The 13,938-nt window shown below is 37.2% G+C and overlaps 2 protein-coding genes across 3 annotated transcripts; both read left to right on the top strand.

Moving 5' to 3' along the window:
- Positions 1 to 429: 429 nt before the first annotated feature.
- Positions 430 to 7,195, top strand: LOC147558382 (SET domain-containing protein). The gene is made up of 15 exons (XM_086660034.1): positions 430 to 869; positions 973 to 1,036; positions 1,146 to 1,256; positions 1,359 to 1,418; positions 1,602 to 1,709; positions 2,726 to 2,795; positions 3,440 to 3,480; positions 3,612 to 3,692; positions 3,806 to 3,841; positions 4,821 to 4,904; positions 5,235 to 5,368; positions 5,697 to 5,785; positions 6,154 to 6,302; positions 6,564 to 6,733; positions 6,853 to 7,195. The coding sequence occupies exons 1-15, from the start codon at positions 664 to 666 to the stop codon at positions 6,875 to 6,877; spliced, it is 1,428 nt and encodes a 475-aa protein (XP_086516160.1). The 5' UTR covers positions 430 to 663; the 3' UTR covers positions 6,878 to 7,195.
- Positions 7,196 to 9,669: 2,474 nt separating this feature from the next.
- On the top strand, positions 9,670 to 12,791 carry LOC147558381 (uncharacterized). Of its 2 annotated transcripts, none has more exons than XM_086660032.1 (7): positions 9,670 to 9,857; positions 10,252 to 10,368; positions 10,992 to 11,031; positions 11,189 to 11,284; positions 11,404 to 11,603; positions 11,687 to 11,764; positions 11,973 to 12,791. In XM_086660032.1, the coding sequence occupies exons 2-7, from the start codon at positions 10,253 to 10,255 to the stop codon at positions 12,607 to 12,609; spliced, it is 1,167 nt and encodes a 388-aa protein (XP_086516158.1). In that variant the 5' UTR covers positions 9,670 to 9,857; position 10,252; the 3' UTR covers positions 12,610 to 12,791. The 2 variants fall into 2 exon arrangements, with proteins under 2 accessions (XP_086516158.1, XP_086516159.1); XM_086660033.1 differs by having other exon boundaries at positions 9,773 to 9,857; positions 10,752 to 11,031.
- The last annotated feature ends 1,147 nt before the right edge of the window (positions 12,792 to 13,938 follow it).

Below are 13,938 nucleotides of genomic sequence, written 5' to 3'. Positions count from 1 at the left end.
TGAGATTTGGTATAATGTGATATGATAGATTAAGGGTTTCAATTTGCAATGAAAAAAGATTGATTCTTAGGGTTTGACTATGTAGATTGAAATAAATATTTCATAAGATATATGAACGTGGAAATTAGGTGAGATTTGGTATAGTATGATTTGATAGATTAAGGGTTTCAAGTTGCAATGAAAAAAGAATTGATTCTTAGGTTTTAGATTTTCAATGGAAAAGCATCAGTTGAGTCAGTATAGTTACGTTAAAAAAACTAAGATTTATACTCAAACTGATCTTAATAGGTGAAACTCAGATTTTGGCATTGCCTCCTAATCACACATTGTCTTTGACCAAACTAGAGATCGTCTTTAGCAATATCGCCTTTAACAACTATGGGCATTGAGTCATTGACTATAAAATCTTCAAAAATGTCAATAACCCTCGGTTGTAGTGGTAAGAGGTCTATTCTTCCACCTCAAACGTCAAGATTTGAGGCACACAAACAATTCAAAAAAAAAAAATCTCCAAAATTAAAATGAAGGAAGACAACCAACCTCTAAAATTTGCTCTTGCATAAAAGTAAAATCCTCTAAATTTGGGGGAACGGATAAGTGAAAGACTACCGTTAGCAAATAGTCTGAAAAACAGGCGCGAAGACGAAGAGATTTGATCTTCAAATGTGGTTAGGGTTTCGAACCTCAAATTTCTTGTTACAACGTCCCCCATTTCTACTAAGTTCTTGTTTTCGTTGCAAACTATATACCTCAACTTCATCTTCCTTATCTCATCTCTCTCCTTGCAATGATTTCTTGCCATGGTTACAACGCAAGTCCGGTACTGAAATTTCATCTCTACTCTCAATTGGTAACTCCATCTACGGCAGGTTTTCACTTCCTTCTCCAATTGATTTTCATAATTTCATCACCGACTTGTAATTCCTACAAGTCTATCACGGATAATTGTTGAAATTCATTCAATTTTTGCAGGTCATTGTTTGCATCCAAGTTCATTCAAGCTGGTGATTCGATTCTGAAAGTTCCTTTTAGCGTTGTATGTTTGATTCTCAAATTTTTGTTGTTTATAATTTCAGCTTAGGGAAATTAGGTTTAGTTTGGAATTGATGTGTGGTTTAATCTGTATCAAATTTTTGTAATTGCAGCAATTAACACCAGAAAATGTTCTTCCTGGAATTAGGGCTTTGTTGAGTGATAATGTTGGAAATATTGCAAGATTGGCTATTGTTCTTTTAGTTGAACAGAAAATGGGTCAGGTGTTACTCTGAGCTTGTTTGTCTTTAAATGCTTAGTTGTTGGATGTTCATTGCATTATCAAGTAGTTGATGATGATCGTTTATGTGTTTCTTTTTAAGCAGGAATCTGAGTGGGCTCCCTATGTTAATAGTCTTCCTCTCGCCGGGGATTTACATAGCACGGTATTTGTTTGTTCTCGCTTCTAATATGCTTTATAACTTATAAGCGTTATGCTTTACTGGGTTGTAGTGAGTCTTGGTTTATTGATTTCTAGCACATTATGTAGAAGTTAAGATGCACCTAATTGCATGAAAGAGTCGTTATATGTTGGAGTAATAGAAAGAAAATCAAGCAAATTGTTGTAGATATTTTGGAGCGAGAAGGAATTGGAAATGGTCCGACAAAGTCCAGTATACAAGGAAACTATTAACCAGAAGATTCAGATTGAGAAGGAGTTTTTAGCAATTAGACAAGTAAGATGTTCATTTTGACTTTTGAGCTTCGGTGACAACAACATTATCAACCCTCTTTGACACGATATATGTTGCTACCTGGTTGGCTGGCTGTTATGTGCTTAAATGGCATGCTCATTTATATTAAAAAGTGTGAGTTTAACAACAAAGAGATTTAGGGACATCGGTCGAAGCTGTTCTTCTTCAAATAGGCATGAAGTTATTAGGTGGTCCCATTTTGTGGAAGCATTTCACTTCGTCCTTATTACTTAAAGATACTTCAAGTAGCTTTCTGGTTTCCATGTGACGGATTTTTCTTATAATGGGCTCCTATACTGAGTGAGAACATGAGCAAAACAAAAGTACAAGTATTTGCAGGCGTCAATGCTTTGTGATAGCGGCCTTGTACATTTATACATTAGACGTGTATCCTTACTTTGGGATCAAATAAAAAATTTAGCTTATTTTCAATATAAAACAAAATAACAGCAATAATAATAACAGCAATAATGATAAACAAAATAACAGCAAAACAAAAGTACAACTATGATACTAATGAAACTTCAACCTTGTACCTATATGTGGATCTCCCTATTCTATTTACTCGTGAAGCGTCTAGTTATGATAGCTTTCAGGATCCAATACTGATGGTTATAAACTAGTCATTTTATTATTGTCATCCACATCATCCTCAAACCCCTACAATTTGGGTTCATTTGAGTGAACCCCAACTAAGTCTCTCTAATGATCAAGTCGTTTCTTTAAGGAAATTTTGGCGCTAAGCTAGTATGGCCTGTGTAAGTGAAATAATTTGTTTTTATAATGTAGTGGGCATTAGCCATTTGGACTTGTGTGGATACTTTGTTTGCTGCATTTACCTATTACAATGTACAAGATGGTTTTCAGCTCTGCTTAAATTATGTTGTGTCCGCTATCGGTGTTAAGAGCTTTCTTGCTTGTTCAACTATCTCTTGTAAAAGTAGAATTTACCATATCGTTATCTTTATATTTCTGATAACGGTTTATCACATTTTCAGGCATTTGGTCACTTCCCTCAATTTTTCGAAGATATTACATTTAGCGATTTTATGCATGCATATGCGTTAGGTAAACAGCTTCATTTGGTTTTCGCTTTTCATTCTATGGGTGAGATTGGTTACATTATCTTCCTAGCAATTTCTTACTTGCCGTATTTGTTTTTTTTGAATTGTCAGCGTGCCTCGAACCTTTGACCTCTAAGGTGGAAGACTGAACCTCTTACCACTCCAACAAATGGTTGTTGGCGCCGTATTTGTATTTTGCCTTAGAGAGTTCGAATATTTTTGCAATATTTTATAGTTGATACGTGCATCGGTGTCTGAGTCCGATACGGGAGGTGAACAGGGTTGGTTGGAAAAGGCCAAAATAAGGATTTAACTGTATACTATATTTTGATATCTTAGTTTTGTGCCCTTTACTACAATATCCAAAAAAAGGCATCAACCTAGAGTTTTGACTTTGTTATGTGCAATAAAACAAGATACACATAAATCTTGACTTGTTTCTTGAAGTACTAACTGACGTGTCATGTTGACCAACAAATATCACTGTATCCATGCTACAGAGATACGAACATATAATTTTCTTGTAATTTGCTTCTCATATGATCCTTGTTCTTGCGGATTCAGTCTTTGTGTTCTGAATAATCATTAATCTAATAGAAGCATCTAGAATCTGGTTGGTATTCTAACAAGTTACCTGTGAACCTTCAGTGGGATCTCGGGCGTGGGGAAGCTCGAAGGGCCTATCTTTGGTATTATTCTTGAATTCTTCTATGGTTTACTGATTAAATCGCTGCTCCCGCTCCCAGTGGGACATGTGTATGGATTATTCAGCATTACATATAATTGAAGTGTTAAACATAGACATCAAAATATTATGTAGATTCCCTTTGCAGATTCTCTAAATCATGATGGAGATACTGAGGCAATCTTACTAGGCGACGAACATAAGCAAATCTCAGAGGTTTGTTTATTTTCTTTGTTGACTTATTTATTTTTTTGATTTTTGATCTATTTCTTCCTTGATCTTTTAGTTTACTACATTTAAGTCATTTTGTTTTGGCCATAAATTTACAGGTTATTGCTGATCGGGATTATGCTCCTGGTGAACAGGTTATGCTGCTTGGGTCGACTATTTCCCCTTTCTAGTGCATCCTATAGTATATTCTTGATATAGAGAAACATGGCAACCAATAAAGAGCTACTAGTTGGGATCTACCCCAGTATAAGGCAATCAAATAGATTAATTTCTACTTTTACTTTTTCAATTTCTTTTTGGTTAAGCTATGGAAACCTGCAAAGAACTATAGGACTTCCTAATTATTTTGAGTCTTCTTCGAAAACACCTTTCTACTCCACATAGGATAAGTAGGAGTACCAGTAATTTCTGATTAGGTGTCCTAAACTAAGATTGCTAACTATGTTTTAGCTCTAACGTCCAGATGACTAGAGGCATTGTCACCTCTTAGTTTGTGCTTTATTCGTTCTGGTATGAATCATTAAAAAGCCTTTGCTACGTAAGCTTTTCTTTTAATGTATTATTTTATTTTTGTTTTAGTTCATAGTTCTAGGCTGTTCAGTTTTTAGTTTGTCAAAGCGACGTGCTATGAATCAATTGTTTTGTAGTGATTACTTGCTGCTTTCATCTTATTCCATGGGAAGTGCCAGCATTATTTGTGTATCTATAAGATACTGATTTTGATCCATTGTAACCACATTCTCCTTATTATACACGACTAACTTTTCTCGCAACCTCTTTAAGCCTTTATAATTGTACAATCGTCTCGCTCACATTTGCGCCACTGAAACTATTTTTAAGTTGTTCGTATCATGAGTAACACTTTGATGTGGGGAAGTTGAACTTGCTATGATTTAGAGAATATGGTCAAAAGAATATTGTTTTAGATAATTACTTCAATATGAACTAGCACGTCAAAAGAATATGGTCCCCTAGTTCTTTGTGACGACTTGATTGAGTGTTCCATCATTGGCGATGTTCACAACTTGGACACATCAATGTAATTAGTTTTTTCTTGCAGATCAGTTAATCTTGGCTGCTAATGCTGGATTCCTCAATTTGGTCTTGTTTCAGGTTCTGATAAGATATGGGAAATTTCCTAATATTACTCTTTTAGTAGATTTCGGCTTCACTATTCCAAACAACAATTATGAGCAGGTAAGGTTTGTTCATGTTCTGTGTGAGAAGAAAGAATAACTGCAGACTTTATCATGAGGTGATCATAATGCAGCTCCTTTTATGGCTTGCATGTTCCCTGATATGGGCCAACTTATTGACTCATTTATTGCATGGAACACTGACACTTGGCATTTTCAATATTCATTTTCCTAATGATTTTTTCTCGTGGATTTGAGCATTTTTCGTTTTCGAGAAACACACTGTTGTAATTTAAGTTTTTCGTACTTACCATTGATCTGATTCATGTTATCCACTTTTGAGAGCTCTAAGGTACAGCTTAGCGTCGACTAATTTTTATTAATCACTCAGGTTCAGATTTGGGTCAGTATACCGCAAGATGATCCTTTGCGTATACTGAAGATAGAACTCCTGGAAAAACATAATATGCCGATGATTGCTGATGCCAATGATGCTGAGTCTTCAGGGATATCTTTCATAATCAAGTTGGTTTTCTTTCCTTTTTCTCGAATTACTTTTTCTATCATAAGAATCTAGATAAGGCTGTCAATGTTATTAAGAATTAACTTTCTTCATCAATGAAGAAATTGACGAGAACTAAGGAAATAGCAGATCATGGAGCAGAGGTTAATACTAACTAAGGAAATTTAGTAGTTTTCTAATCGAATATCAACTACTAAATTTATTGAAGCAAGTAAATCCTATGAAATAATATAGTTCCTGAAGTGCTCTTTTGAATTCCAGATTGCATTCTTTTGTCATGTGATGGTCCTGCATTATTTTTCTTATTTTGTAAAATTGCAATTGAAATAGGGAAGTGAGATCTGCTAGGGGGAAAGGGAGGGGCATCCCGCAATCACTCCGTGCCTTTTTACGTGTGTTAGCTGCTGCTTCTCCTCAAGGTCTCTCTCTCTCTCTCTCTCTCTCTCTCTCTCTCTCTTTCTCTCTCTCTCTCTCTCTCTCTCTCTCTCTCTCTCTCTCTCTCTCTCTATATATATATATATATATATATATATATATATATCTGGAGACTCTTTAGTGAATATTTTCGCACGAATGATAATGATGTAAGATCGACCTTATAGAGATCCATCCCACATTTCCACTAACTCATCGCGTTATGGGTATGCTAACCTTTTGTACTATTAGATGTTATGTGACTCACATTCGAGTCAAGGATTTCAATATCTAGAGAATTTGTCTAGTTCTTTTTCCTTGGATTATGTTGCGACCAGTCCTGCACTTCTTCTAATGAAGATATCACCCTCAGAACTTAAAGATTTGGAAATTGAAGCTGCCAAGAATGATGGTCGACTGGCCCGACGTCCTTTAGAGAATACAAAATTGGAGATCCAAGCACATCAGATCTTGCTTTTGCGGATTGCACACTTGCTTCATGAATATGATGCATCCATAAGGGTAACTCTCTTAACCGCCCTAAATACTTCAAAAATGATGCATGCTATGTAAGTTCAAGAGGACTAGTCACGGGCGAAACCATGAACTTTCTTCTCTAAGTGGGGAAGGTTCGAAGTGTAATAATATAACGATTCCGGGTTTATCCTACTTATTGGGGTTGTCTGTTTAGTTATTCTTTCATTTCATTTAACACTGGCACATGATTCCACACGTAACTAGAAAAATATGACATATTAAATGACTCCCAAATCTAACCGACAGAGACTGCGGATTGTAAATGCTACCATCTTTGACGAACAACTTGCTATCCGGAGGAAAATGGCCCATGATCTCCTCACTGGCGAGCGCCGTGTCCTGAAATCTGCATATGCATGGCTTACTAATTACTGCTTCATCTTATCCACCCAAAACCTACATCCCTCAGAACGTAGGTAAGCTCATTAGCTATTCTAAATGTTTAATTGATTACGTTCAACATGTGAGTTCAGAATTCATATTTTCTAAAGTTTACATATGCTGACCTGATAATCGATCCACGATAATTGTACAGATGCTTGCACACAACATATCAGTAAGGCTGTGAGTTAGAAGACAAGTTATTGATGTCTATGTGGAGCTAGGTATATTGTAGCTTTGGAACCTTTGGTTTAAACCAAAGGAAGAGAAGTATGCTTGAAACCAGTTTCAAAGGCTAATTGTTCTTCTCATTGAGTCATTCATGAAGGTTGATTTCACTAGTTTATTCAAGAAGTAAAAGTTCTAGCTGCTAGTCACTACAAATTACTTATTATTTGAATGAAATGCCATAGTTTCTGTCATGATCTTCATTCTTATTTACGAATATGTTACTTTTGAATGAGTCCCCGGAAACTGGAATTATACTTTTTTTCCAACTCTCTATTTTGCAACATTTCAAATTTTTCTATACAATGAGATCAAACTCAACAACCCTCGGAGTTGGGCACGATAGACCAAACGATACAATGTCAAGAGGTCTTAGGGTCGAAACTTGTTGGGCCTGATGACATTATACAAAACAACTACCTGTAGATTATTTAGAGATGTTTATATGATTCCGCTAAAGAAAGAAAAAGGCCAGCACTTTGGGGAAAGCTAAATAGTTTCCGGGGTGTGAAATTTTAAAGGGAATATGTAGAATTTTAGAAATTTTCCGGGGAAATAAATTTTAAGGGGAGATAAAAAAAAAAACACTCCACCTCTCTCTCCACCTCACCTCACTCTCTCTCCACCTCACTTCTTTGTCTTCTCCGATTAGGTCGCCGGCCGGCGACCATGAAAAAAAAAAAAAAATTTCACTCTCTCTCTAGAAACTCCGACGAAGGGGTTTCCCTTCGCCGGAGTTCCGGTCTGTTGAAGAACAGAGCGGAACTGGTCTGTTGAAGAACAGATCGGTATGTTCTTCAACAGACCGGAACTCCGGCGAAGGGAAACCCTTTCGCTGGAGTTTCTAGAGAGAGAGAGAGAGTGAATTTTTTTTTCATGGTCGCCGGCCGAATTTTTTTTCGGCCGGCGACCTAATCGGAGAAGATAAAGAGGTGGAGAGAGAAGGCTGAGATGGAGAAGGTATGTTGCTTTCCCCCTAAATAAAATTGTCAAACAAAATTGACCAATTTTTGACCGAGTCTTCACACCCCGGAAACTATTTAGCTTTCCCCAAAGCGCTGGCCAAGAAAAAAGATAGAGAAAAGTAGAACTGTTTTTATTAGAACATTAGCGACCTTTTGAACAAAAAAAAAGAGAGTGAATGTTAGTGTCCCTCGAGTTGTCCATTTAAAACTTTGTAAATAAATATTTTATTTTTAGACAATAGCTTATTGTCTGATAAAAAGTCACAACATTTAGACGGAACAACAAAAGAAATTTTAGCTGGATTAGGCATCAAAAATATGCAAGTTCTCGCAAAAAAGTACATGGACAAGAATGTAGATGTAAACCCAACAACATGTAGTCCAGTTGGTAAGTTCATATACTTTCGATCTTATGGAAGTGCAAATGATATTGAACTTGAATATAAATAATGTAGTTTCTGTGGGTTTTAGACCATTTAATTTCGTTGGGCTTTAGACTAGTAGTATTTCAGCGATTATCGTGCTTATCAAATTGGTTCGATGTATCAATGCCTTTGTAATATCCATTCTAGTTATTATTTTGAAAAAAAAAAATGTAGGTGTAAATAGAGTGTTAGGGGAGGGGGGGGGGGGGGGGGGGGTGGGGGGGTAGTGGAGCGGGACTTTCACAGACTTTCATAGACAAAATGTCCCATAGACATTTCAAGACATTTCGGATGAGTTATTATAGACAACATGTGTTCATAGACATTTTCAAGACATTGAGAGTTTGTAGACAAAATGTCTTTATAGACATTTCAAGACATTTGATCCATAGACAAAATGTCCTGGGGACATTTTAAGATCTTGAGTCCATTGACAAAATGTGTAATGCATATTATATTTGTGCTAATCAAAAATATATTTTTCGACTTTTGTAGACATCTGTGAATATTTGTGGACATTGATGGACATTTGGTAGACATTTATTATTTTAATATTATTATTATTATTTAATCACATGAAATAATATATTAATACTAACATTTCAAAAATATATTTTTCGACTTTCGTAAACATCTGTGAATATTTGTGGACATTGATGGACATTTGGTAGATATTTATTATTTTAATATTATTATTATTTTTTAATTACATGAAATAATATATTTATACTAACATTTCAAAAATATATTTTTCGACTTTCGTAGACATCTGTAAATATTGTGGACATTGATGGACATTTGGTAGACATTTACTATTTTAATATTATTATTATTGTTTAATCACATGAAATAATATGTTTATACTAACATTTCAAAAATATATTTTTCGACTTTCGTAGACATCTGTGAATATTTGTGGACATTGATGGACATTTGGTAGACATTTATTATTTTAATATTATTATTATTGTTTAATCACATGAAATAATATATTTATACTAACATTTCAAAAATATATTTTTCGACTTTCGTAAACATCTGTGAATATTCGTGGACATTGATGGACATTTGGTAGACATTTATTATTTTAATATTATTATTGTTGTTTGATCACATGATGGACTTCAAATGTCTCTTGTTTTTTGAAAGACATTTTGGCTTCCAAATTTGTCCCAAATCCTTCACAAATTCATCAAACTATGAAGTCCACCAAAGTCTGGGACATATTTTGTCTACAATCGAATGCCTCAGACTTTCATAGACTCTCAAATGTCTGGATTTGAATGCCTCAGACTTTCGTGGACTCTCAAATGTCTGGATTTGAATGCGTCAGACCCCCCCCCCCCCCCCCCCTAACAGGATACTCTTACCTGAACCGTTGATTAAAACAATGTAAATCTAGACTGTTAAAGTCCATCGTTTTTGTTGTATAAATTGCGGAGGGAGAGAGGAAAATGATTCTTATTTAAATCGACAAGAAGAGATTGTTTAGGGTTTATCCTACTACTCTTTTTCTCTCGCCTCTCCGTTCAATCTCTCAGGTAAATTACTTTTTTTTCCTCATTTTTCGATTAATCTAGGGTTTCAATTTCTGCCTCTTCAGATGTTATTTTCAAGTATTCTCTGATCGATTTGAAACTGGTCACGCGATCTTATTCGTGTTCGGTGGTCTTATGAGTTTACCCTAATTCACCAAATTGTCAAAAAATAACGAGTCTTTTGATTTCTTTAATTGCTTAAATGATCTGAAAAGATGTTTTTTCTATGTCTTTTGATGGCATCCAAAGAGATTCTAGGGTTCTTTTGACAGTGGTGTGATTTCTCATAAGAAATTTCAATTGAAGGGATCGGCTTGAGTTTGAGCGAGGGTATATTTTGTATTGGAGTTACTTATGCTAGTGACTAATTGGATATAATTTCTTGTGCATGTTGAAGAATGCCTCGATACGATGAGCGTGATCGTTATGGTGGTGGTACCCGTCTTTATGTTGGTCATTTGTCTTCAAGAACTCGCTCTCGCGATTTGGATGATTTGTTCAGCAGATACGGAAGGTAATCAAGTAATTGCTGATCAGATAGTTCTGTTGATTACATTATTCTTTTGTCTATGTTATTTCGATGCTTTATTGCTTTACGTCTAAGTTTTTCGAATTACTTCCGAACTGCCAATTTTGAGTGCCAGATAAGAAATGTGTGTGTGCTACCCCATGTACTACAAGCAAATACATTCGATACCTTTTTTAGGGTTATTGGTCGTTTAGTTGGTCATAGTGAGAGGTGCGATACATCTCCTATTGAGGTGTGCATAAAACATTTTAGGTCCTCCAAATGAAGCCACTTCGCGCTTGGATTGATGTTCACATACATTTTATTATCTGTGTGAGGACGTTTACTCCCACGTGTCGTGTGTTTTAACTTGAATGATCTTGTTGAAGGTTTCTGAGGGTTTTTACCTGACCTGGAGGTCTATGGTGAGAGGGTGCCCTTGGTGGAATTGGTGGCTATTCTTGCAGATTGTATAGGAGACTTTGGCGATTCTTACTATAATGTTATGGCGTGTTTTATGGAAATCGCAACCACCTCAAACTGGTGTTTTGAGTCTGATTGGAGAAATATCATACCCTTCAGTACTTAAGTCATGATGGCCTTACTGTTTGTGGGAACCCTTTCTGCAGAGTGCGCAATGTGGACATGAAGCACGATTTCGCCTTTGTGGTAAGTATTACTCTCACTTGTGTGCTCACATGTTTGTGGGAACCCTTTCTGCAGCGTGGACCTATTTTTTTGGGTTTATTTAATTTTCTACATTGGGTTCTATTATGCAAATAGAGCTTCCCTTCCATGTGGTATTATTGGTCCTTGACAATTGCAGGATTTTAGTGATCCAAGAGATGCTGATGATGCAAGATATAGATTAAATGGTCGAGAATTTGATGGTAGTCGGATAGTAGTGGAGTTCGCTAAGGGGGTAAGTTCTTTGTAATACTAAAAAGAGTAATCTTAATCATGTAATCAAGATTTCTTTCTTTTATGGTGCTGAATTATGCATCTGTATATTTTGGGACATGTATCCTGATATTTGTGCAGGTTCCGCGTGGCTCAGGTGGGGGCTCCAGAGATAATTTTGGCAGAGGTCCTCCTCCTGGAGCTGGTCGCTGCTTTAACTGTGGCCTCGATGGCCATTGGGCGAAGGACTGCAAAGCTGGAGACTGGAAGAATAAGTGCTATCGATGTGGAGAAAGAGGTCATATAGAGAGGAACTGTCAGAATAGCCCAAAACCGCTAAAGTATTCTCTCTTTTTAAGCTTTTTTTTTTAATGTTTTCTTTACCTCCAGTTTAGTTGATACTTGATAAGGGAATCTGCTGCAGACGTGGGCAGAGTTACTCGCGATCGCCTTCTCCTCGTCGTGGTAGAAGTCGGAGTCATAGCCGTGGCCGTAGTTACAGGTTTGTATTCACTTCCTTTCTGTTAAACCTTTCTTTATTATGTTAAATAACCATGATTTTTACCTTCTGCTTATCTTTTGCATCAAATCCTAGTACCTGAAGTACTTTTCACTTTTTTGTGTTCATTAAAATAAGAGGAAGCTAGAAACCGTAACTTGGTAAATCATTCAATTTATGGAGTTATTTTATTAATTGTTATCCTTCACAGCCGATCCCGGTCGCCTCCTAGAAGAGAACGAAGTATCGAGCGAGTGCGGGACCAACGGAGGAGGTCAAGAAGCCCGAGGTTCAGCCCAAGGCCAACAAAGAAGGCATCTCCACCTCCGTCCAGAGGTAGAAACCGCAGTCCGACTTCTGATGAGTCCCCACCTCCCGCTAGAGGTAGAAAGCGTAGCCCAACTCCTCAGTCGCCACCTCCGGCCAGAGGTAGAAAGAGCAGCCCAACTCTGTCTGCGTCTCCACCTCAGTCCAGAGGTAGAAAGCGCAGCCCCACTCCTGATCAGTCCCCACCTCGAGCCAGAGGTAGAAAGCGCAGCCCAACTCCTGATGAAGCTAGCCCACCAAGAGAGAGACCTTCACCAAGAGAGCAAAGAGAATCTCCTCAGGGTAATGGGTCTGGATACAATAGTGAAAGTCCAACTAAGGCTAATAAAGACAGAAGTCCAAGTCCGGAGGGGGTAAGTCTTGTTGCTGAGACGAATGGACACAGCCGTAGCCGAAGCAGAAGCCAGAGCCCATATCCGATTCCTAAAGACGACGGAAGCCCCATGGATGATGACAATATTAGACAGGCTTCTCCCAGAGATGGTGACGGTAGTGAATCTCCTTCAAGGACGGAAGACTAAAGTCTCAAACCTGGTGATGCATATACATAAACCCTTTTATGACTTATGAATGGCTTCTTTGTTCTGTCTGTTGGAATTATTAGCATTAGAATTGTTAGGGCTTATACTTATGGTGACAAAGTACTGGGATGCTTGTGTTTTTATTTCTCAATTAACGTCATAACTTTTTGGCTGGATGGTAACCATATAGAGGTTTTGTTTATTGGTGTTATAATTCTGGGGGGTTACGTATATAGGTTTTGTTTAATAGTACACAACCCAGATTTTGTTTAATTGTACACAACCCAACTAACATTCCTAAAGACGTAGAGCATCTCCAATTGGACACTCAAACTCTAAAACTTGGTTACCTCACGCGAGTTTATGCCAAAAACTCTCGGATAGCAGTCTATTAGGTATTCCATGATGATGTAGTAGCACTTATTATAGGCCAGCGCTTTGGGGAAAGCTAAATAGTTTTCGGGGTGTGAAGATTTTGTTTGACAATTTTATTTAGGGGGAAAGCAAAATACTTCTCCACCTCAGCTCTCTCTCTCTCCACCTCACCTCACCTCTATCTTCTCCGATTAGGTCGCTGGCCGGAAAATTTTCCGGCCGGCGACCTAATCGGAGAAGACAAAGAGGTGAGGTGGAGAGAGAGTGAGGTGAGGTGGAGATAGAGTGAGGTGAGGTGGAGTGTTTTTTTTTTTATTTCCCCTTAAAATTTATTTCTCCGGAAAATTTCTAAAATTCTATATATTCCCTTTAAAATTTCACACCCCGTAAACTATTTAGCTTTCCCCGAAGCGCTGGTCTTATTTTATTTTTATTTTTTTTCGAGGGAAGAAAGATCCATAAATAATAAAAAGTTACAACACTCCAAATAGTGTATTGTAAGAATTAACCGTAAAGGACTAAATAACAAATAGGACAATATTAGGGCTTATTCCCCAATTGCCATAGAATGCGCCAACTGGTTTCCATTACGTGGGGTGAAGGTGATGTTCACGTGTCGGGTCTGCAGCCTTCCTCTTAACTCCTCGATTTCGTCCGTTAAGATCCAAGGTGTTTCCAGATCGACGGAGGAGAGCAGGTCGACTAAAACCCTACAATCCCCTTCCAGTATATAATCTTGAAGACCTAATTCTTCTACTAAATCCACTCCCAGCCGAAACCCTACTAACTCGCTATGAAGAGGCGATTTTGGTCTGAAAATCATCTTCTTAGAACCTACTATTTCTCCACTTGAGTTTCTCGCTACCGAAGCTGCTGATGCCCTATCCTCCTTAAACGAGCCGTCACAATTGATTTTAATTTTCCCCATTGAAGGGGGGATCCAATAATCTGTTT

The sequence above is a fragment of the Eschscholzia californica genome, unplaced genomic scaffold (assembly GCF_041429995.1).
Source record: "Eschscholzia californica isolate CP2 unplaced genomic scaffold, dmEscCali1.0.p SCAF_2, whole genome shotgun sequence".
In the NCBI taxonomy this organism is placed as follows: domain Eukaryota; kingdom Viridiplantae; phylum Streptophyta; class Magnoliopsida; order Ranunculales; family Papaveraceae; genus Eschscholzia; species Eschscholzia californica.
The sequence above is the reverse complement of the archived record's forward strand: the minus strand, read 5'-3'. Positions and strand labels throughout refer to the sequence as shown.